The 21,385-nt window shown below is 44.0% G+C and overlaps 1 protein-coding gene across 1 annotated transcript in view; it reads right to left on the bottom strand.

The window, feature by feature from the left end:
* Whamm (WASP homolog associated with actin, golgi membranes and microtubules) overlaps positions 1 to 20,126 on the bottom strand; it is a 23,641-nt gene extending 3,515 nt beyond the window's left edge. The window contains exons 1-8 of the mRNA XM_028754850.1: positions 19,482 to 20,126; positions 16,490 to 16,663; positions 13,021 to 13,171; positions 8,248 to 8,417; positions 7,115 to 7,280; positions 3,884 to 4,071; positions 891 to 977; positions 618 to 713 (exon numbers count right to left, since the gene is read on the bottom strand). Of these exons, the coding sequence (XP_028610683.1) occupies positions 618 to 713; positions 891 to 977; positions 3,884 to 4,071; positions 7,115 to 7,280; positions 8,248 to 8,417; positions 13,021 to 13,171; positions 16,490 to 16,663; positions 19,482 to 20,057 (1,608 nt within the window). The 5' untranslated portion in view covers positions 20,058 to 20,126. The remainder of the gene's footprint in view (positions 1 to 617; positions 714 to 890; positions 978 to 3,883; positions 4,072 to 7,114; positions 7,281 to 8,247; positions 8,418 to 13,020; positions 13,172 to 16,489; positions 16,664 to 19,481) is intronic.
* Between the last annotated feature and the right edge of the window lie 1,259 nt (positions 20,127 to 21,385).

Below are 21,385 nucleotides of genomic sequence, written 5' to 3'. Positions count from 1 at the left end.
ACAGCAGCTGTGACCGGGCATGGTGGCACACACTCACACAGCAGCTGGGGCTGACCCAGGAGGACTGAGCTCTGGGTCACCCATTTTGAATCAGCGTGGCCCCCATATGCTCACACATCTGGGTGCTCTGTCCCCAGTTAAGGGGTTTAGGAAGGATTAGGTGTATGTGGAAGTATGTCACTGGGGGTGGGCTTGGAAGTTTCAAAAAGTCCAAGTCAGGCCCAATCTCTATCTGTTTGCCTGCTGCTTGTAGATCAAGTGTAAGCACCCAGCTCCTGCTCAGTGCTATCCCCGCCTGCCGCCATGCCCCAACACAATAATAACGAACTACCCACAAAACGGCAAGCGAGCGCCCACTGATGCTTTCTTTTATAAGGCTCTCTTCCCAGCAACAGAGTGGTCACTCCCAGGCTGCATCTCAAGAGCCTGCCTCAAGCACAACAGAGAAGGCAGCATGGCTCATACTGCGGCTTTCAAAGCATGACGCTCCCTACTGAGGCTCTTTATCAACAAGAGCATGTTTACAATTCTGTGCTCCGTGTTCACAATCTCTTGCACTCTTTTCCAGGGTGGGCGAGCCTCAGATGGACGTGCAGGGTGATTATCTCTAAACTTACCTCTCTGTATGCTCTTAGCCGCTCAAGTGTTTTCTGGCGTTCGTGGTTTATCCATTCTTTTTTCTTTTGTTCCTCTTCTTTTACTTTGTCTCTTTTCTATATGTAAACGAACACATCCTTGTAAAATACCCATAATTCCACTTATGTATGTATTCACAAGGAAAGGAGACCCACCCTCATCTGTCCCAGCTGTGTAGTTTCCACAGGCTAGCCCATCATCCAGAGGCTAGCCCACTGTCACACTATAGCTATGAATTGTTCTCAGGTACTCACCATCTGAATATTGTGGTGCTGGTGAAAATGTCTCACACTTTGTTTGGCCTGTTGCAGTCTGAGCTGATGATTTTCTTGGCATTGATCCTGGTGGGAGAATTTCAGTCACACACATGGTTGTTGGTAAGATATGGGCTGCAGTAGAGTTGAAAGCACTGCACTTTGGCTAACATGCAGAGTGGTCAGTTTCAGTGAGGGCCAATGAGAGGTCCTGCACAGTCTGTTGACAAGGGCTGCCCATGGGTGCCATTTGTTCCCAACGGAGTGCATTGAGATGAAGCTTCTCGACCCTCTGTTTTATTACACTTAGTTATGCTGGTGGGGATCACGCACAGGTGCCACAGCACGCGGGTAGAGGTCAGAGGACAACCTGCTGGAGTCACTTGTCTCCTTATATCATCACATGGGCCCTGGGGCTGGAACTCAGGACCACAGAGAACACCTTCACCCTGCAGCTGTCTCAGGGCTCCACACGCCATTCCACTGTGATTGCTCAAACCCGTGGCTTCATATTATAAATAGTAATTATATTCCCAAACACATCTGCAAAACCATAACCCACCTAGAGACACTTGAGAAGACGATGTTAAAGACTGTACTTCTCCTGTGCTAACCACTCACTATAGTGCTTCACATACGGGGGGTCGCATTGAGAATACTAACATTCATTCACTGACTATATTTTCAACTTGAAGATGCTATTTTACCGTCATGTTAATCATGAGATTTGTATAATTAGATTATCTTCCTAACAGATAAAAAAAAAACTGAGCTTAAGAGAAATTGCAGGAGCTGAAGATGGCTTAGTAAGTTAAGAGTGCTCTTGCAGAGGAACAGAGTTCAGTTGCCAGCACCCACTGGGGCAGCTTACGATGGTCTGTGACTTCAGCTCTGGGGATCTGATGTCCTTATCTGGCATCTGCATCTATTTGCACACAGTAAATATCTGAAACCTGTCCTCAGTTCCATCCTGTACCCAGTGAAGAGCTTCTAGGCTGAACAGCGGAAGAAACACCATTTGCGGGATGTCTCACTCAGTCTGAGACAGTGGCTCTCAACCTGTGGGTCATGACCCCTTTGTGGTGGCGGCAGCGGGAGTGGTGGTGGTCAAATAACACTTTCATAGGGGTTGCCCAAGACCACTGGAACACAGACATTTACATTTTGACTCATAACAGTAGCAAAATTACAGGTGTGATGTAGCCTCAAATATAATTTATGGCTGGGGGTCGCCACAACCCGAGGAACAGTATTAAACGGTTGCCGTGTTCGAAGGCTTAGAACCATTGAGAGAACACATTGTCTTGTCCTCCTGACAGAGATAAGGCTTCCATCTATCCTACCACAGTGACACAGAACCAGGGGGGCTGAACCACACTGCCCCAGCTCAGGCTTTCTGCAGTGTAGCGCAAAGGGCAAGAGGCTATGAAGAACAGCTCTACACCCAAGACTATGGCAAGTCCTGAGCACAGACTTGCAAAAACACTACTGCAGAAAATGACTTTTGTGTGGAAGAGTAGCATCCTCAGAGGCTGAAAGGAAGTAGAAACTGGGCATTTGCCTATAACCCAAGCCACTCTGGAGGCTGAGGTCAACAGGCTAGGGCGGGGCTGGATAGTTCAGGGGCAGAGCACTTGCCGGATAAACAATCCCAAATGCAGAAAATATTTTAAAATTCCAATATGAAAAGGACAATAAATATGAGTAATTACTTTAAAATGCAGGAACTTTCTCTTCTGTTGGAGAAATTATATGTGTCAGTGTTTTTACGTAATTATACTGGTTTAGAATTAAGAAAGCAAATGAGAGGCCAAAGAGGAGGCTCACTGGTTAAAAGTAGTGCCAGTGCACTCAGGAGGCAGAGCCAAGATCTCTGGCTGCTCTTCCAAAGGACCTGGGTTTAATTCCCAGCACCCACATGGCAGATCACAACTGTCTATAACCCAGTTCAAGGGGCCCTGACATCCTCATACAGATACACACAGGCAAAAAAATGCACATGAAAAAAAATATTTTTTTTAAAAAAATAGAGCAAATTAGTTTCATTCTGCTTTGTTTTTGCGTATTTTTGCATTCTTAGTCTTTTGTTTGTTTTTTAAGAAACAGAAAGAACAAAGTTGGGTGGGTAGGGAGGTGGGGAGAATCTAGGAGGACCTTGAGGAGGGGGAAAAAACGACCAATATATATAGTATGAAAAAGTTTTTTCCAACAAAAAAAAAATCTGTTTTCTTTTTTTGTTTCACTAAATGTTCAGTATGAAGACACTGTATCTGTGAGTAGCTTTATTTTAATCCATAATTTAGAATAAAATGTTATGCTGTACTAGTTTCTCCATAGTTTTTATTTGTGACACTGGGGATTGAACGGAGATTCCTCTACGTGCCAGTCAAGTTGCTGCTGCTAAACTACAGCTACAGCCGTTTCTTAAACTGGAAGTGGCGACTCGCTAACCGGCCCGGCTGCCTTGACCCTGCCCCAGCCTCTCAAGTAGCTGGGGTTCCTGAACACCAGCGCGTGCCCAGCTCCCTTTTTGTTCACTTTGATCTACTAAGTATGGGTGGGCACACTGCTCTGTTAAGAGTCTGTGGCACACTTCTCTGTTAAGAGTCTGTGGCACACTTCTCTGTTAAGCATGTGTGGTCTAAGGAAGGCTTCTTCCCGTCGTGGGTTTTGGAGACTAAAATGAGGCTATCAGGCTTGTGCCACGTGCACTTTATGTGATGAGCATCTCATGGTCCCAATTCTTATTTTGATGATAAAAATACTATGTATATAGTACGCATTCTATAAACAATTACTGAACTAATTAAAATCTAGACATTAAGGCAAACATTTTAATCTTGAAAGAAACGTAACTTTTTAGCATTTTAAATACATTTAGCTCTAGCCACTGAGATCATAAACACAGAGAGCATTAATCACCATGTGGGCAGACCTCTTAACCTTGTATTAAAAATGAAAGCCTAGACAGGAGGTGGCAGCTCACACGGTACCTTTCTGCTCCTGAGGCGGGCTCTCCTGGAGCAGATGCGGCCCCGCTGAGCCTCCAGCTGCTGGCACTGCTGGCTGAGTGCTCTCAGCTCACTGTTGTCACCAAGGTGCAGCTCCAGGTCAGGAGCCAGGCTCTTCAGCTCCTCAGGGCTTTCACATGGGTCGTAGTAAACCACTTCAGCCTGTCTCTCTAAAAAGATCCATGATTTCCTTAGACATGTTTTACTATAAGAAATAACTCAAAAACTGTCTTAAAGAAAGGCTGCTATAATTACATCAGGTAAGGGAAACCAATATTAACATCACATACACATTTATTACATAGCTGCACAAAGCAACAACGTTTCTCTCAAAACCTGATCCATGTGCTAGAAACAGCATTTTAATGGCCACATAGTATTCACTGGCTCAAACATTCTCAGAATGTCCCAGCGTTCTGTTATTTCAGATTTCATGGTGTGCGTGTGTGTGTGTGTGTGTGTGTGTGTGTGTGTGTGTGTGTGAGAGAGAGAGAGAGAGAGAGAGAGAGAGCATGAGAGCGAGCATGAGAGCGAGCTTGCACATGCTCTCCTCTACCTTAGCAAATGAAATGAATGCCCAGGGCTCTGTACACCTCCTGCCTGAATGCCCCACCACAGCACAAACTCTCGCCAATCTTTACTCTTGATTACATATTGACTTTTAAAAACACATGCTTGTAACAATCCCAAACCCTGAAGCACACAGAATAAGAAGTTTTCTCTTTCCCAAACCTGAGTCTCAAAGGAAAACATGCTTCCAGATTAACTTTTAAAAATAAAAAGTTTCTCCTAGATGTATAAAGTGTTCACAACTGAAAAGAGCTGCAAAGGCTTCGGATACCAGGATTAATCCAAGCGCCAAGGCCCTGCGTGAGAGTGACAAGCTGGAAGGGGCCTGGGAAAGAGACTGAAGGGATGGGGTGACCTACCATGATCTTGGGTGAGGAGGAGGCCCAAAATTGCAAGACGACAATTGTCCCCCAGTAATCTCTAATTACATAATCCCAATCAAAATTCCAGGGAGTTTTTGTTTAAAAGTTGCCCAAGTGATTCTAAAATTCATCTGGAAGAATAAAGAAGTGAGAAAGTCAGAGAGCGTGGAGAACAGGTAACAGGAGGTCGGGGCTGGCATGGCATTACACGTGTGGAGCAATATGGAGCCTATACCAGGAGGCCTCACAAATGTGTGCAAGACAATCCTCAGCCCACACCACTGGTGCTGGCTCTGAGTCTGAGAAGCAGCAGGAGACATTTTTTTCAATCGGTGATTGAGACCAATTTGAAGAGAAAAGTTTGAATTTTACCATAAGTATGACTGACAATTGAATAAAATCTTTAATGTAGAAAATATTCTAAAAATAGAAGCTACATAAGGCATGACTTTCCTTCCTTAGCTGCAGAATCTCGATACAATATAGCAGGTGTGGTGGTGCATATTGAGGTCTGTCCCCTCCACCAACATAGCTGTAGCCATTTTGTTCCATGCCTGTCAGCTACTTCATACTGTTGCTATAAAATGCCTGCCAGTCATTGACACAGAAAAATAGCTTGATTCAGAGCAGGGTCATGCTGACCACATCCCCTGTTATGTTGTTCTGTATGAAGTTTGTTAATCTTAAGAATTCCACAAAGCTTTACCCATCAAGTTCAAGGTCACTATAAACTGTCATGTCTAAAATGGCTTGAGTCAGGGCTGACCACTGGGCAACACTTCCTGCACCTGCATATGAGCTCATGGGTTTTGTAGATTTTTTCCTTTATAAGCCTGCCCTGAGGACAGATTGGCACCACAATTAGGCACCTGAGTCCTTTTTGTGGTCCTGAACATTCAGTCTTGGTGTATGTGTTCAATAAAACTATTCTTGTGGAACTGAGATCAGTGTTTGTAAGGTCTGTGTGGCGACTCCTGAACCCCAACGATGCACACCTATAATCCCAGCACTTGGAAAGTGAAGGCAGACAGATTGGGGATTGAAGGCCACCTCTGACTACGCAGCAATCCTGAGCCAGGCTGGGCCAGTTACATCAGAGCATGTCTCCAAAAACAAAGCCCCAAAAGAATCAATAACATTATGCGTGCGTGTCTGTGCATGAATGTGTCTGTGTGTGTGTGTGTGTGTGTAGTCATGGCAGAAGGAGAACTATTGGAAGAGAAAGGTGAGGTAAGGTGGGTAAGGACAAGGAAGGGTAACGGGGGTGGCGAATATGAGCAACGCACAATAATATGCCTGTATAAAGATGCATTATAAAACATAAAAATAGAGCCAGGCAGTAGTAGTATACGCCTTTAATCCCATTACTTGGGATACAGGCTGGTGAATCTCTGTGAGTTTGAAGCCAGCCTGGTCTGCAGACCTAGCTCCAGGACAATCAGGGCTACACTGAGAAATGCTGTCTTAAAACAACAACAACATTAAAATACCAATAAAGAAACTGATATGAGGTTTGGTGGTGTACATCTGTGACCCTAGCCCTCAGCAGGCCTGAGGAAGGACTGCAGTGGGTATGAGGCCAGCTACAACCGGATGGTACAGCTGCTACAGTTTCCTTTTGTGTAACCTCTCTAGCGGTTTTTATAAACCAGGCCTTGGAAACAACAGAGGAAGAGGAAAGTATTACAAATGACTGTCTAGTGCCATTTTAGCAGATATATATTAAAATGTTAAAAAAAAAAGCATTACCCTTAACCCAACCATTCCGTCTTTAGAAATGTATCTCATAAATTACCAGCAATCTGTGCTACACACAAGGACACATGCAAAGAAAATTTTTTGCTGCACTGATGTTCAAGACAGAAAGAAACTAGAAATCACAGCATGTCTGAAAAAAATGGAATACTATGCAGCCATTAAAATTCTGTGATTCTTATTCTTATTACTTAAATGAGTTTATTGTATATTGAGTAAAAATAAGGCTACTTGAGTACATGGTTTTGGTTTTAAAAACTGATACTCATTTTTACATATGTAGCGCATTTGAAAAGCCCCACAGTTATCAGCAAATTGCTTTCACTAAATGCCTCTATGTAATGGGCATAAAGATTTCTTTCTTTGTCTCTTGTATATGTGACTATACTGTTGAATAACAAAAATAATGAAGAGAAACGGAAAACATTCAGTAGATATAACTGGTCATTTATAATAAGAAACTGGTAATTGGTCTGTTTTTCCTCAAACATGTCTCATCTGCCTCTAATATAAACATTAACGTTACCTGTTATAAGTCTCTTCACAGAGTCCAAGCGTGTAACAAGAATCATTTCCTCATTCCTCAGTATCTCGAGCTTAATGTCGTATAACTCCAGCTGAATCTTGTAACAATGTATTTCCAGCTCATCCACAACATCCAAACTCTTTTCTTGGTCTGGAAGATCTTCCACCTGGTTTGTATGGAGGAAGAAGAAATAGATTGATTAGCAAAGTGAGAGAAAACTGCAAAGCACTCAGTCTGGTTGGCTCCTGCTCTTCCATGGTGCTAACTGTAAGAAAGGAGACAGGCAGAAACACATCTCGAGAGACAAACTTGAACTCGTTCAGTGTTTTTCTACATATACTTCACCTTACTCTTAAAACAAATCAACTCGTTCATGGTCTGTAAACATAACGGCAAAGAGACCGTGGAAGGTGTTACCCCGATGTGACCGTGCTGGAGAGAGCCTTTGAAGGTGACTGTGTTTGATGAGGTTGAGAGGGTGGGGCCTTGTGGTGAAGGTTCTTAGTGTGCTTCCTCTCTCCATGGACACAGGACAGGCCTTGTGAGCACACAGCAAGAACGAGTGGCCACAGACAGAGCCCTCACCAGAGACAACAGTGAAATGTCTTTGTAGTCACTCTAACTATGGTATCTTCTCACAAGCAGCCAGATCTAAGACAGCTACTGACAAGACTCTGCTTTAAAGTCCCAAGATTATAGGAACTATCTGCCTGACTGTGATCCTGTGAGAAGAGACATTTAGTTACGATATGATGAAGCACATGCTTGCTTAGCCATGCTGGGCTGGGCCTCAGTGGTGGAGAACACGCTTAGCTCCTGCATGAAGAAGTTGGCTACAGAACACTGTCACAATGCATGCACACGTATGCACAAGCATTTGCATGTGTATGTACATGAGTATATACTGAACATAGTGCTGGACTGATATTTAAAGTGAGTCCCCACTTCAATCCTAAACTTGGAGTTAGAGAACCAGGAAGGGACGCTTCCTGGCCCACCCTCATTAGTAAGTAGCCTGTCTACTGAAATGTGTGCTGAGAAAAACAGAGAGCTCATTACCAACGCCCAGGCTGAATCTTCAATCTAAATGAAAACATGGTTTTAGAGAAAAAGTATATTTACTTTTGTCTTACCTTTCTCCGGACTTCAGCTTGTCTGTGTTTTAGACACAGCTCTTTGGCTCTCATAAGCTGCAGAGTCTCCCGAGCTAACATGAGCTTGAGGTTTTCTAGCCTGGGCATGGCTGTGGCCCAGGCAGCCTGGCCAAATCTCTTCCGATCCTGCTCCATTTGTTTCTGCATTCCTGAGTTATAATTAATAAAGAAAAACAAAAGTACAACTCATTAATGAATCTGAATTCTTTGTTGCCTCGTATCACTACAATTATGAAAAAAAAAAAAAAGGAACACATGGTCACTGATAGAAACCTTCAGGTATTCAATTCACCCGCAGGACAATACCAGCTCATGACACACGTCACTGAGACCCCTGCTTTCATATCTTGGTCCAGGTAATTTCTGTGGCTAGACAGGTCCTGTGAACAGTCTGACTAACATGAAGACCATTACTCCACTTTCAGTCTCATCTCAAGCCGGTGTGCTGGTTAGTGTTGCAACTTGATGCAAACCAGAATCACCTGGGAAGAGGAACATTAACTGAGCAATTGATTCCATCAGCCTGTCCTGTGGGCATGTCTGTAGGGCATTTTTTTTTTTTTACTGTTATTGATGTAGTAGGCCTAGCCCATTGTGGATGATGCCTCTGTAACATATGTGATTTCCAGTTGTATAAGCAAGCCATTGTGGAAGCAAGCAGTTGACAGCCAGGGAAGCAGCCCCCAGCTCACTGGGAGCCTGCAGACAGATCACTGCAGCCAGGGAAACAGGTAGTCTACCTAGATCTTCACCTCTCTACAGCCAACCTCCTAACCTTATCCCTAAGCTCTGCAGCAGACCACCTGCTGACTCTCCCTTCCCTCCCCCTCCAGGGAATCATACACATCTTCCTCTCAAACCCCCCCTCCCTGTTTTATCCCAGTCCCCAACTCCAACAGGCACTCCCTGGGGACCAACAGGCCATCCCAGCCAGAGAAGCAAGCAGACCCACTGCTGATCTTCACCTTCTCCTCAGCTCCTCCAAGTCCAGTCCCCCAGTTTCATCTCCAGCTCTGTAGCAGACCACCTGTTACAGCGGGCACTGGGCTTTCCTCTATCTAGTGAGCCCTCTGACATCCCCTCCTAGCCCACTCCTATTCCTAAGTGCCAGCTCCCAATACCTAGAAACACCTGGAACCCACAGTGGCCACACCTCTCAGGACCACAGAAGAAATTCCTACCCAGCAACTCACAGCCACCAAACTCTAAGAACTAGAGAGGGCAAAGAAATCAAGGAACCAAACACTCAACAACAAAGACCAGATATCAGACCCTAGAATTACAATCATCCCCAGCCCAAATGCCTAGACACCAGCATAAAAAATACAACAACCAGGACAATAAATAATGTCTCTATTAAAGGCCAGCAACCCTAACACAATAGGCCCCCAGTAAAAATGACTTTAAAATAACCTTTATTGGCTTAGAGAGGAAATGAATAGACCCCTTAAAGAAACATATGAAAAGACAAAGAGTAGAAAAAAATAATAAAGTTCAGGACTGGAAAGTAGAAACAAAATCAATAAAGAAATCCCAAACTGGGAGAAATCTGTAACTTGCTCTGTAGACCAGGTGGCCTCAAACTCTGAGATCACCTGCATCTACCTCCCAAGTGCACATACCCAGTGACATTGTAATTCTTAACATCTATGCACTGAACACAAGATCACCCATGTTTGTGTAAAAAAGAAAACAAAACAAACTAAACAAAAAACCCTCTACCACTACAACTTAAATTGCATACTGAACTTCACTCACTGATAGTGGGAAACTTCACTACTCCAGTCTCCCTGACAGACAGGTCATCTAGACAACAACTCAACAGAAAACTGAGGGAGCTAACTGACATCAACAACCAAATGGACCCAACAGACATGTACAGAACATTCCACCTAAACACAAAAGAATATACCTTCTTCCCAGCACCTCGTACAACTTTTTCCAAAAATAACCCAATACTTGGACCCAAAACAAGCCTCAAGAGACCCAAGAAAACTGAAATAATACCATATTCTATCTGACCACCACAGATTAAAGCTGGATCTCAACAACAGAAACAACAGAAAGCTTACAAACTCATGGAAACTCAACAACTCACTACTGAATGAAAAATGAGTCAAGACAGAAGATAAGAAATTAAGAGTCCAGCCGGGCAGTGGTGGCGCACGCCTTTAATCCCAGCACTTGGGAGGCAGAGGCAGGTGGATTTCTGAGTTGGAGGCCAGCCTGCTCTACAGAGTGAGTTCCAGGACAGCCAGGGCTACACAGAGAAACACTGTCTCGAAAACCAAAAACAAACAAACAAACAAACAAACAAACAAACTTAGAAAGATCTCATACGAGTAAGTTAACAGCATACTTGAAAACTCTAGAAAAAGAAGAAATGACATCCAAAAGTAGTAGACAGCAAAAAATTGTAAAACTCAGGGCTGAAATCAATAAAATAGAAACAAATAAACAAAAACCTACAAAGACTCAATGAAACAAAGAGTTGATTCTTTGAGAAAACCAGTAAGATTGACAAACCTTTAATTAAAAAGTGGAGACAGAATATCCAAATTAACAAAATTAGAAATGAAAAGGGGGAAATGACAACATATACTGAGGAAATACATAAAATCATAGGGACATACCTTAAAAATTTGTACTCCAAACTAGAAAATTTTTTTAATTATTAATTTTCTCAATACATACCACTTACCAAAGTAAAATCTAGATTAAATATTCAATCTAAATAGGTCTATAACTATTAATGAAATAGAAGCAGTAATTAAAAGTCTCTCAAACAAACTAAAATATTCCCAGGGTTAGATGGTTTTAGTACAAAATTCTATCAGACTCTCAAAAGAGGGTTAATGGCAAGTCTCAAATTATTAAACAAAATATAAACAGAAGAGGAAACTGCCCAGTTTGTTTTAAGAAGCCAGTTACTCTGATACCCAAATCATGTAAAAATACAACAAAGCCAGAATTACAGATCATTTTCCCTTATGAACATAGATGCAAAATTTCAATAAAATACTTCCAAACCAAGTCAAGAAGATACCAAAAAGATCATCTACCATGATCAAGTTGGCTTCATCCCAGAGATACAGGCATAGTTCAACATATATAATTCTATAAATGTAATGTTCTATATAAACAAACTGAAAGATAGATTCCACATGGCTATCTCATTAGATGTTACAAAGGCCTTTGACAAAGTCCAACACCCCATCATGATAATAGTCCTGGAAAGATAAAAGTTCCTGGATACAGGGTCAGATCTCAACAAAATAAAGAGAGTTTATAATGAGCCCATAGCCAACATCAACTTAAAGAGAAAGACTCAAAGCAATTCCCCTAAAATCAGGAACAAGACACAATTGCCCATTCTTTCCATACCTATTCAAGGTTAAGTCTGTCTCAACTCTCACAATAAGACAACTGAAAGAGGGCTGGAGAGATGGCTCGGCAGTTAAGAACACCAGAGGTGTTCTCTTCCAGAGGTCCTGAGTTCAATTCCCAGGAACCATATGGTGGCTCACAACCATCTGTAATGGGATCTGATGCCCTTCTGGTGTGTCTGAAGACAGTGACAGTGTACTCATATACATAAATAAATCTTTTTTTAAAAAGACAACTGAGGCTGGGTGGTGGTGGCGCATGCCTTTAATCCCAGTACTTGGGAGGCAGAGGCAGGTGGATTTCTGAGTTCAAGGCCAGCCTGGTCTACAGAGTGAGTTCCAGGACAGCCAGGGCTACATGGAGAAACCCTGTCTGGAAAAAAACAAAAAAAAGATTCAGCTATACCAGACTTGGTTATTTATATAGACCCAAAGGACACTTTCTCCTTCTACAGAGACATTTTCTCAAACTTGTTCATTGCTGCTCTATCCAAAGTATCCAGGAATTATATAAGTAACTTAGATGTCCCTCAACAGAGAATGGATGAAGAGAATGTGGTACATTTACACACTGGAGTATTACTCAGCTGTTTAAAAAATGACATCATGAAATTCATACGCAAATGAATAGAACTAGAAAAAAAATCATCCTAAGTGTGTTATCCCAGACCCGAAAGACAAATATAATATGAATTTTTTTATATGAATTTCTTATATGTAGATATTCGCTATTAAGCCAATGATACCCAAGCTACACGCAGATTGACAGATATAAGATTTCCTTTTTTTTTTTCCCCTGAGACAGGTTTTTCTCTGTGTAGACCAGGCTGGCCCAGAACTCAGAAATCCGCCTGCCTCTGTCTCCCAAGTGCTGAGATTAAAGTCGTGAGCCACCACTGCCCAGCAACATAAGATTTCCTATTTGGGGTTATTATGGACAATGCAAAAGCCTCACCTAGTGTGACCCTGCCTGGCTGGCCAGCTTCCTTCTTATAAAAAGTTCTCCATGCTCTCCAGGACCCAGCCCACGGGCTTGCTTGAAGTTCTATTTGTCAAGCCTTGTAAATGCCCCTGCACAACATGTACTATTCAGTCAGGAGGCCTCTCATGAGCACCCCAGGCAGATCCCATTGCTTTCAGAGCCTTGCTTTTCTTATTCAGTACTATATCTTGCCCCTATCACTTATGATGTGCTGAACGAACGTATCAGACTTCTGTGTGCTCACCAGGCTGGGAATTCATCATGTTTATCCTTCCACTGAATTCCCAGCACCCACACCAAATATGCAACCCGGTACTGAAGATGCACGCAAAAATGTTTTAATAAAATAAGAATTACATTTATCTTAGTGGTTCTTAGTTTCACCTGTTAATGCTGTTACTGTCTCCTTAAAATAATCCACAGTGAGGTCTTGGATAGAGACCACAGCTTCTTCAGCCTGTTTGTTCCATTCACTGGCTTCCTTCTGTAGGGCAGCCACCCTTTTAGGACCCAGCTCATCCTCATCCAGGGACTTCTACAAAAAAAAAATGATGTAATGCCATTAGGAAATTTTGAAGTGGCTGTGTGAACTGTAGTAACCACTCTTTTTACTGCTGCTTAGTTGATTCCTGACTGAACATCAATGGCTCCGTTTTGGGCACCACTGGAGACTAGGGTGTACTCTGGGTACAGAGAGAAAACAACACTGACAGACTTTACATTACTACAGCTGTTCCAGGGTGCTGTTAGGTAATAATACACAGTTGTGCAGATGAAGATATCTGTTGTTCAGTGTTGCTTTTGCTGTAGTTTCTTTAGGAATCTTAAATACTTAATATTTAAATATTAATATTTAAATATTTAAATGCATGTAACATGGTCACCTAAAAGATACTCACATTTATGTATTCAGGGTGGTGCCACTCATACCTATAAACCGTTTGTGGGCCCTGAAATTTATATATGGAAGCCTAAATCTCCCATGTGATGGTATTAAGCCATGAGGATACAGCCCTATGGTTAGGACTGATACCCTTATAAATAAGAAGAGGTATAAGGTCTCTCTGCTCTTTACCATGTAAGGACACATCAGGACAGCCAGCTAAACACTAGCAAACAAATTCCCATCAGATACCAGGTCTGCCAGCACCTTGATCTTCAACTTTGGAGCCACCGGAAGTATAAGGGAGAAGTCTTGTTGTTTATAAATGGCCCAGTCTGCAGTGCACTATTATAACAGTCTGAACTCAGGACTCCTGTGCATCCAAAGCTCAGTTTCCTTCCACAAAGGAAGGAACATGGCATAGCTGGGTTCCTGTTACACAAATACAAGTCAAAGCTACAAGACACCACTTCCTACCCTAGAATAAAGACAGATATAACAAGTATTAAAGGTAGGCATGGTGACACATGGTAACCTCACCATTTGGAAGGCTGAGGGGCAGGAGAATTGCCATGAATCAAGGCTACTGTGGGCTGTATGGCAATATCTGATCTCAAACACAACAAAACAAACCAAGAGTTGGTGCTGATACAAATGGGAGCCTACACTTGGGTGCATTAACACAGTGTGCTTGATTTGGGCAACAGTCTGACAGCCTTCAAAGGTTAAGCTTTTTAAAAAAACCAAAAGCTAAATATTATCACGTGACCCAGCAGGTCCACTTCCTAGTATATACACAAGAGAAATGAAAGTAAGTCCTGTGGCTGTAACCCCATACTCAAGAAACTAAGGCACAAAGGCTGCCAAGTTGAAGGTCATCCTGTGCTACATAGTGAGCAAGCTGAGATCCCGACTCAAAAAAGAAAAAGAGTCCAGGCGGTGGTGGTGCACGCCTTTAATCCCAGCACTTGGGAGGCAGAGGCAAGTGGATTTCTGGGTTCAAGGCCAGTCTGGTCTACAGAGTGAGTTCCAGGACAGCCAGGGCTACATAGACACCCTGTCTCAAAAAAAAAAAAAAAGAAAGGTAGCCACAGGTAAGCATACACATACGTTGATGGCAACACTATTCATAATATCTAAAAAGTGTAAACAAGCCAAGTGTCCACCAAGAGTGAATGGGTAAACAAAGGCAGTCTATCCTCAAGAAGAGGTCATCTGCCAGGAAAAAGGAGTGCAGTCTGAGGGCTAAGTGGGGAAGCAGTCACCACTACACACACTGTATAACCATCTCATTGTCTGAGATGTCAATGGGCTGGGGTCACGAAAGTGCCTGTGGAGAGACAGCCAGTGCCCGGAGGAAAGCAAAGCATCTCCCTACTGTCTCCTGATTCTAGCTGTTTGATTGCGAGACAATATTGATGCCTTTTCTAAATAGGGTTATCCTAATACAGTGGTTCTCAACCTGTAGGTTATGACCCCTTTGGGGATCAAGCAACTCTTTCTTTCACAGGGGTTACCTAAGACCTTCAGAAAACACAGATATTTATGTTATGATTCATAATAGTAGCAAAATTACAGTTTTGTAATTTTGTAGCAACAAAAAGAATTTTATGAGTCGGGCGGTGGTGGCGCATGCCTTTAATCCCAGCACTTGGGAGGCAGAGGCAGGCGGATTTCTGAGTTCGAGGCCAGCCTGGTCTACAGAGTGAGTTACAGGACAGCCAGAACCACAGAGAAACCCTGTCTCGAAAACCAAAAAAAAAAAAAAGATAACTTGAGGGCTGGAGAGATGGCTCAGTGGTTAAGAGCACTGACTGCTCTTCCAGAGGTCCTGAGTTCAATTCCCAGCAACCACATGGTGGCTCACAACCATCTGTAAGGAGATCCAATGCACTCTTTGGGTGTGTCTGAAGACAGTGACAGTGTACTCATATACATAAAATAAATAAATCTTTAAAAAAAAAAAAATTTGGGCGGTGGTGGCGCACGCCTTTAATCCCAGCACTTGGGAGGCAGAGACAGGCGGATTTCTGAGTTCGAGGCCAGCCTGGTCTACAGAGTGAGTTCCAGAACAGCCAGAACTACACAGAGAAACCCTGTCTCAAAAAAACCAAAAAAAAAAAAAAAAAAAAAAATTTTATGGTTGGCGGTCACCACAACAGGAGGAACTGCGTTAAAGGTTGAGAACCACTCCCCTAATGGAATGAGAATAACAGCAATTACTACAGTGTACTGAATTACAATCCAAGGCCCTGCTATTTAAATTTGCCTCCCGGTTCTAAGAAATCTACATGTGTTCTTACAGGTGGGAAATCAGCGAAAGGAAATTCACATCACATCAAACCCAGCCTGTCATCAGGAACAGCGCTAAGGCCTCCAAACCTGCAGTGTTCTAAGGGGCTGAGAAAATGAGCAAAGAATATCTTCACGTTTAGTCCCTGTCCGCTCCTTGGAGGACAAGATGTGCACACGCAGCAAGCTGTCTACCCCGGAGCCACAGCCCTATGCCCTTCCTCATGATTCATTTTGGAACTGGGTCTTGATTCTCTGTTGCCCAGGCAGGCCTTGGGCCTACCTCCTGCGTGGGTACACTTACAGACCTGTGCCACTAGGCCTGGCTTTTGTTGTTGTTTGTGGCTTTAGCAATACTGAGACAAAGTGCAGGGCCTTGAGCACACTGGGCACAAGCTCTACCACCGATGAACACTGCCTGTAATCCCAACACTTGGAAGATGGAGGCAAGAGGATCAAAAATTCAAGGCTAGCCTTAGCTACATTGTAAATTTGAGGCCAGCAGAGGTTACATGAAACCCTGTCTCTAAATGACTAGTAAATAAATAAAAATTACATATAATATATATGTATGTATATATATGTATATATATAATCTCATCTAAATATAAAGAACCTTATATATGGCTAAAATAACAATACACAGAAGATAGTAAGATAAAAATACCAGAAACATACCAAAATACCAAGCTTACATGAGGTGGCAACTTCTCGCATGTCTCTAAATGGCTGTAGTAAATACTGGAAGAACGTGGTTGCCGTGGTAACTAACTCCTGATAGACTTCATCTTCCTCTTGATAAACTTTCATTAATGCTACCATGGTATTGGCTTTTCTGTGATCTTGAAGAATCTAGAGGATAAAATGTAAATACAGCTTGAATCTGGACATTTATAAAATCATACCAAAAGTAAATAAATAAAAGAAACCCAATATTAAGTTTAAAATATCAATTTTAAAACAGTAATTTTAAACTTCATGAACATGAAAATGTTCTCCAACGAAAGACCCAATAACACAACAGTGGTTGAATGAGATGGCCGGTCCGTGGAATACTATTCTCACAGTCATTCAACACTGTTTGACTATTTAATAATGTGAGGGTAATAATTATAATAGTATCATAATTACCATGATGGCTCAAGCCTATAATGCCAACACTTAGGAGGTTAAAGCAAGGGCTTGACTGTGAGTCCAAGGCTAGCCTGGGCTAAATAGTTCCAGGTCAGCCTGAGCTACAAAGCCAAGGTCCTCCTCAAAACAAAGACTACACTTCCATGGACACGATATACTTATTACTTACTTCTACCCCTCCATTTGTAAGCCCCAGATGGCCAGGTGAATTCCGCACATGAACAGCTCAATAGCATGAGCTAAGCTAGAATGTACTAGCAGGGTGTGAACTTGAACCTGAGGAGAATGTAACTTTTCCAGTATACAGATGTTAAGAACTGGGGGGAGAGGTTAAGAATATATGAAATGAAGTGTCTAATCCCAGCACTTGGGAGGCAGAGACAGGCGGATTTCTGAGTTCGAGGCCAGCCTGGTCTACAGAGCGAGTTCCAGGACAGCCAGGGCCATACAGAGAAACCCTGTCTCGAAAAACCAAAAAAACAACAAACAAACAAAAAAAGAAAGAAAGAAATGAAGTGTCAGGAACCAACTGTGTGCTGGGTCTGGTGGAACGGACCTGTAATTCAGCTACTCTGGGAAGATAAGGCAGGAAGTGGCTCTGGCCTTCACTACAACTACTCCGGGAAGCTGAAACTAGTTCAATCCTGGAACAGAAAGCTTCTGAAAAGCATGGTGGGCACATCAGGAAACAGAACAAGATCTGTGAGGCTGGATTGCAGGAGGAAAGGAGTGAAGGGTGAGACTAAGCCTGCCTGGGCTGGAGTTCAAGGGCAGACTGGGCAACTTAGTCAGAAGCTGCCTGAAAACAGACGGAGGTGAGGGAGGTGACTCATTGCTACAGTGCTTGCCTCACACTCAGGTCCAACCTCTAGTACTTGTTAAAGAGCTAAGTCCGATAGAAATAAATGATCAGGCTAAGGACCAAACGCTGGCTGGCCTGAAAAATCTCCTGTAGTTTCCGCACATTATAAAGTGAATTCAACACCATGAGAAGTAGGTGTGAGTTTATAAAGTGATCCCAGCAAGGTCTGAGTGAGCAAGGTCTGCTGACAAAACTTCAGAGGCAGAAGCAGGAGAGTCATCATAGTAAGAGGGTATCCTGAGCTACATGGTGAGTCCCAGGACAGCCTGGGCATATGAGACTCTGTCTCAAAACAAAGATCCCACAAACACAATCCTTCTATAGAGCCATTTTAATTTTAAAAGACTCATTCTAGATTTATCTTAATATACAGCAATCAAGATTTTGCTATATGGCTGAATTCTTCTTATACCTCCCCTTCTTCAAAAGAAACATAGCAAAATCTCTGCTAATAATGACGCATAGTTAGCTTCAGTTGTTTACTTGACACAAGAGAGCAACTGCCTCCATTAGATTAGCCTTTTCTTGCTTGCTAAATGATAGAAGAGTGTCCAGCAAATGTGGGTAGTTGGATACCTGGGGGTAGGTGGGCCTGGGCTAAGAAAGGTAGGTACACAAGTCAGTAATCAGCCTTCAACCATTATCTGTGCTCCAGAACCTATTCTACCTTCCCCTGATGATGGAATGTAACCTGTAAGCCAAACAAGCCCTTTCTGCCCCGAGCTGCTTTTGGTCAGGGTGCTTATCACAACGACAGAGAACAAACTAGAACAGTGGCTCAATAATGTAAAACAGGAAACACCCAAAGGAGTGTCCAGAATGTGGATTGAAGCTCTGAAACTTGTCTCTCTTCAGGAAATTGTTGCAGGGTAAGACATACATTCTCCCTAAATCTTTGAGTGAAATGAAAAGTCCCCCCTCTTTAGGGTCTGTTAAGTTTACCACACAAATAATGAATCTGTGTATCTCAAACTATCTCTTAAAGAGCCTTCCTGTTGTTGCCATTAAAAGCTGATGAATAAAGCCTCACTTCCCAAGGGTTTTCCATTTGCTTGAAGAAAATAATAAAACCTTTATTGCTTGAAGAATATTAAAACTATCTTTTAAATGTCATTCATCCTTGGAAGCATTTTTAGCCATCCCTCCTCCCTCCAGAGAACACCAAAATTGCTTCCACCTAGCTTATGTTTTTATTTCCTACGGATACGCCTTGTTTTCAGTTTTACTTTCAATATTTCTGGCCTTTCCTATTACAACATCCTGCTCTGCTCAGAACAGGGAAAAGGTGAAGAGGGGAGCCTGGCTCAGAACTGCAAGTAAACTTTTCCTAATCCTAGGATTGGAGAGGCTGAGGCAGAGAACTGTCCTGAGTTCAAAGCCAGCCTGGACAACTGAGTCCCTGTTTCAAAAAACAATCAAACAAAAATCAAAAGAGCCGGGCGACGCGGAGACTCACCCTGATGATAATCCTAACACACGCGCGCGCGCACACACACACACCCTGATGATAATCCTAACACACACACGCGCGCGCGCGAACACACACACCACTACCGTGTTTCAACTTCAAGGTCCCCACTCTCAGCCAGCTGGGGCGCAAGTGCACCAGCGACGCCCGGAGCGCGTCACGAGTGTCCCGCGGACCCGCCCTCGGCCAGGCCCAGCGCTGCATACCTGCTGCAGCCGGGTGGCTGTTCGGCTCAGGCGCTCGCGCATCATCCTCTCGCGGAACTCGTTCAGGCCCTCGCAGTCTGCCGAGTCACTCGGGACCGGGAAGAGCACGTCGCGCACGATGGCGCCGCCGCAGCCGTCGGCAGCCAGGACCAGGTAGCGCTCCAGCTGTCGGCACAGCTCCTGGAGCCCCGCGTCGCCGAGGTCCGCAGGCGCCGGCCACAGGAGCGCCCACAGCCAGCGCCCCACCCCCCAGCCCGCTCCGCTCGCCCCGTCCAGCTCGGGCGGCAGCGGCGGGAAGCAGGGCTCCAGGGCGGGCCACAGCGCCGCCAGCTGCCGGTGCGCGCCGCGGAACCCGGCGGCCGACAGCACCCCGGCCCAGCTGTACCCCTGGTCGCCGGCCTCCTGCCGCCCGCGCCGCCGCCGCTGCGCCGTGCGGTCGTGACAGGTGACGGCGAACTGGCCCTTTGCGGCGTTCCAGGCCACCAGGAAACGCAGCTGATGGCGCTCGGGCTCTGGGAAGAGGTCTTCGCGCAGCGGCACCCAGCCTTCCAGGCTGTCCGACTGCTCGCTGTCCATGGCAGCGGTACACCCTTAGACTGCGCCAGGGCACGACATTTTTCGGAAGACGCTACTGTCAGTCAGAGGCGCAGAAGCTCCCGCCCCCTCATTCTCATAGGCTGTATGCGGGAGGCTGTCCGGGGTTGGTTAAGTGAGAGCCAATGAAAAGTCTTTTTGGAGAGGCGGGACAAGGTCTCACTTTTACAACACCGGTGAACCTTGAACTCACTAAGTAAACCATGCTAGCCTTGAACTCTTAAGAGATCACCCTGCTTCTCCTGAGTGCTGGCATTAAAGGCTTACGACCGCCATGCCCGGCAAAGGTTTTATTTTTAAGCCCAGGTATATGTGGGCAGGACGACATTGAGCCTTAGTACAGGTGCCAGAAGAGGGCGTCATAGCCTCTAGAACTGGATATGTTATGGGGCTGTTAAGTCTCTAAAAGTAATAATTCTTAGCTAATGAACTGAGCTATCTCCCCAGCCCCTATCTTAATTGTCAACATTAAAATAAGAATTTCCGCCGGGCGGTGGTGGCGCACGCCTTTAATCCCAGCACTTGGGAGGCAGAGGCAGGCGGATTTCTGAGGCCAGCCTGGTGAGTTCCAGGACAGCCAGGACTACACAGAGAAACCCTGTCTCGAAAAAAAACAAAGGGAGAGAGAGAGAGGGAGGGGGGGGGGGGGGGAGGGAGGGAGGGGGGGAGGGAGGGAGAGAACCCTGTCTCAAAAAAAAACAACAACAACAACAACAAAAAAAAGAATTTCCCTCAACAGGATCCTATTAAGTATCCTATTAAGTACTGGTAAGATCAAACTTTTATTTGAACTCAATATTTACTTATTGAGGGCTTCAGGGTGTCAATAACTAGGTTGCAGACACATTTATTTTTGCCAGTATAGTAAACTTACTGAGTGTCTGTTGTGTTGTTGGTATATTGAGAAGATGGGAAGAGGGGAAATGCCTAAATATTTCTGCTTTTAAAGTATCCTGGCTGGCAACTCAACATACTTAATACAGTCTATCCCAGCGTCATCCTGATAGTGAGAAATTGAGACCGAGAGAGGGAACTCCTCCACAATACATATACAGTAAGGCTAAGCAGGGTCGCCTCGCTTCTGAAAACATGCTGCTAGGGTATTATGGCAAGCCTATAGAAAGTGCTTTTGCTAAAAAGCATTTCCTCACATGGCCCCTAAAGATGCAGGTCCTAACCCTGCAGTCACCTTAGATTCTGACAACAACAGTCAGACCCATAAAAACCTGTAAGATATAAGCCACAGTGAGCCTTGAGGAATAGGTCACACAAGCCCCCAGAAGAGATGGTTATCTATGATAAAAAGCTGT

Source organism: Grammomys surdaster, unplaced genomic scaffold, assembly GCF_004785775.1.
Source record: "Grammomys surdaster isolate TR1022 unplaced genomic scaffold, NIH_TR_1.0 126036, whole genome shotgun sequence".
Lineage (NCBI taxonomy): Eukaryota > Metazoa > Chordata > Mammalia > Rodentia > Muridae > Grammomys > Grammomys surdaster.
This window is presented reverse-complemented; position numbering and strand designations above follow the sequence as displayed.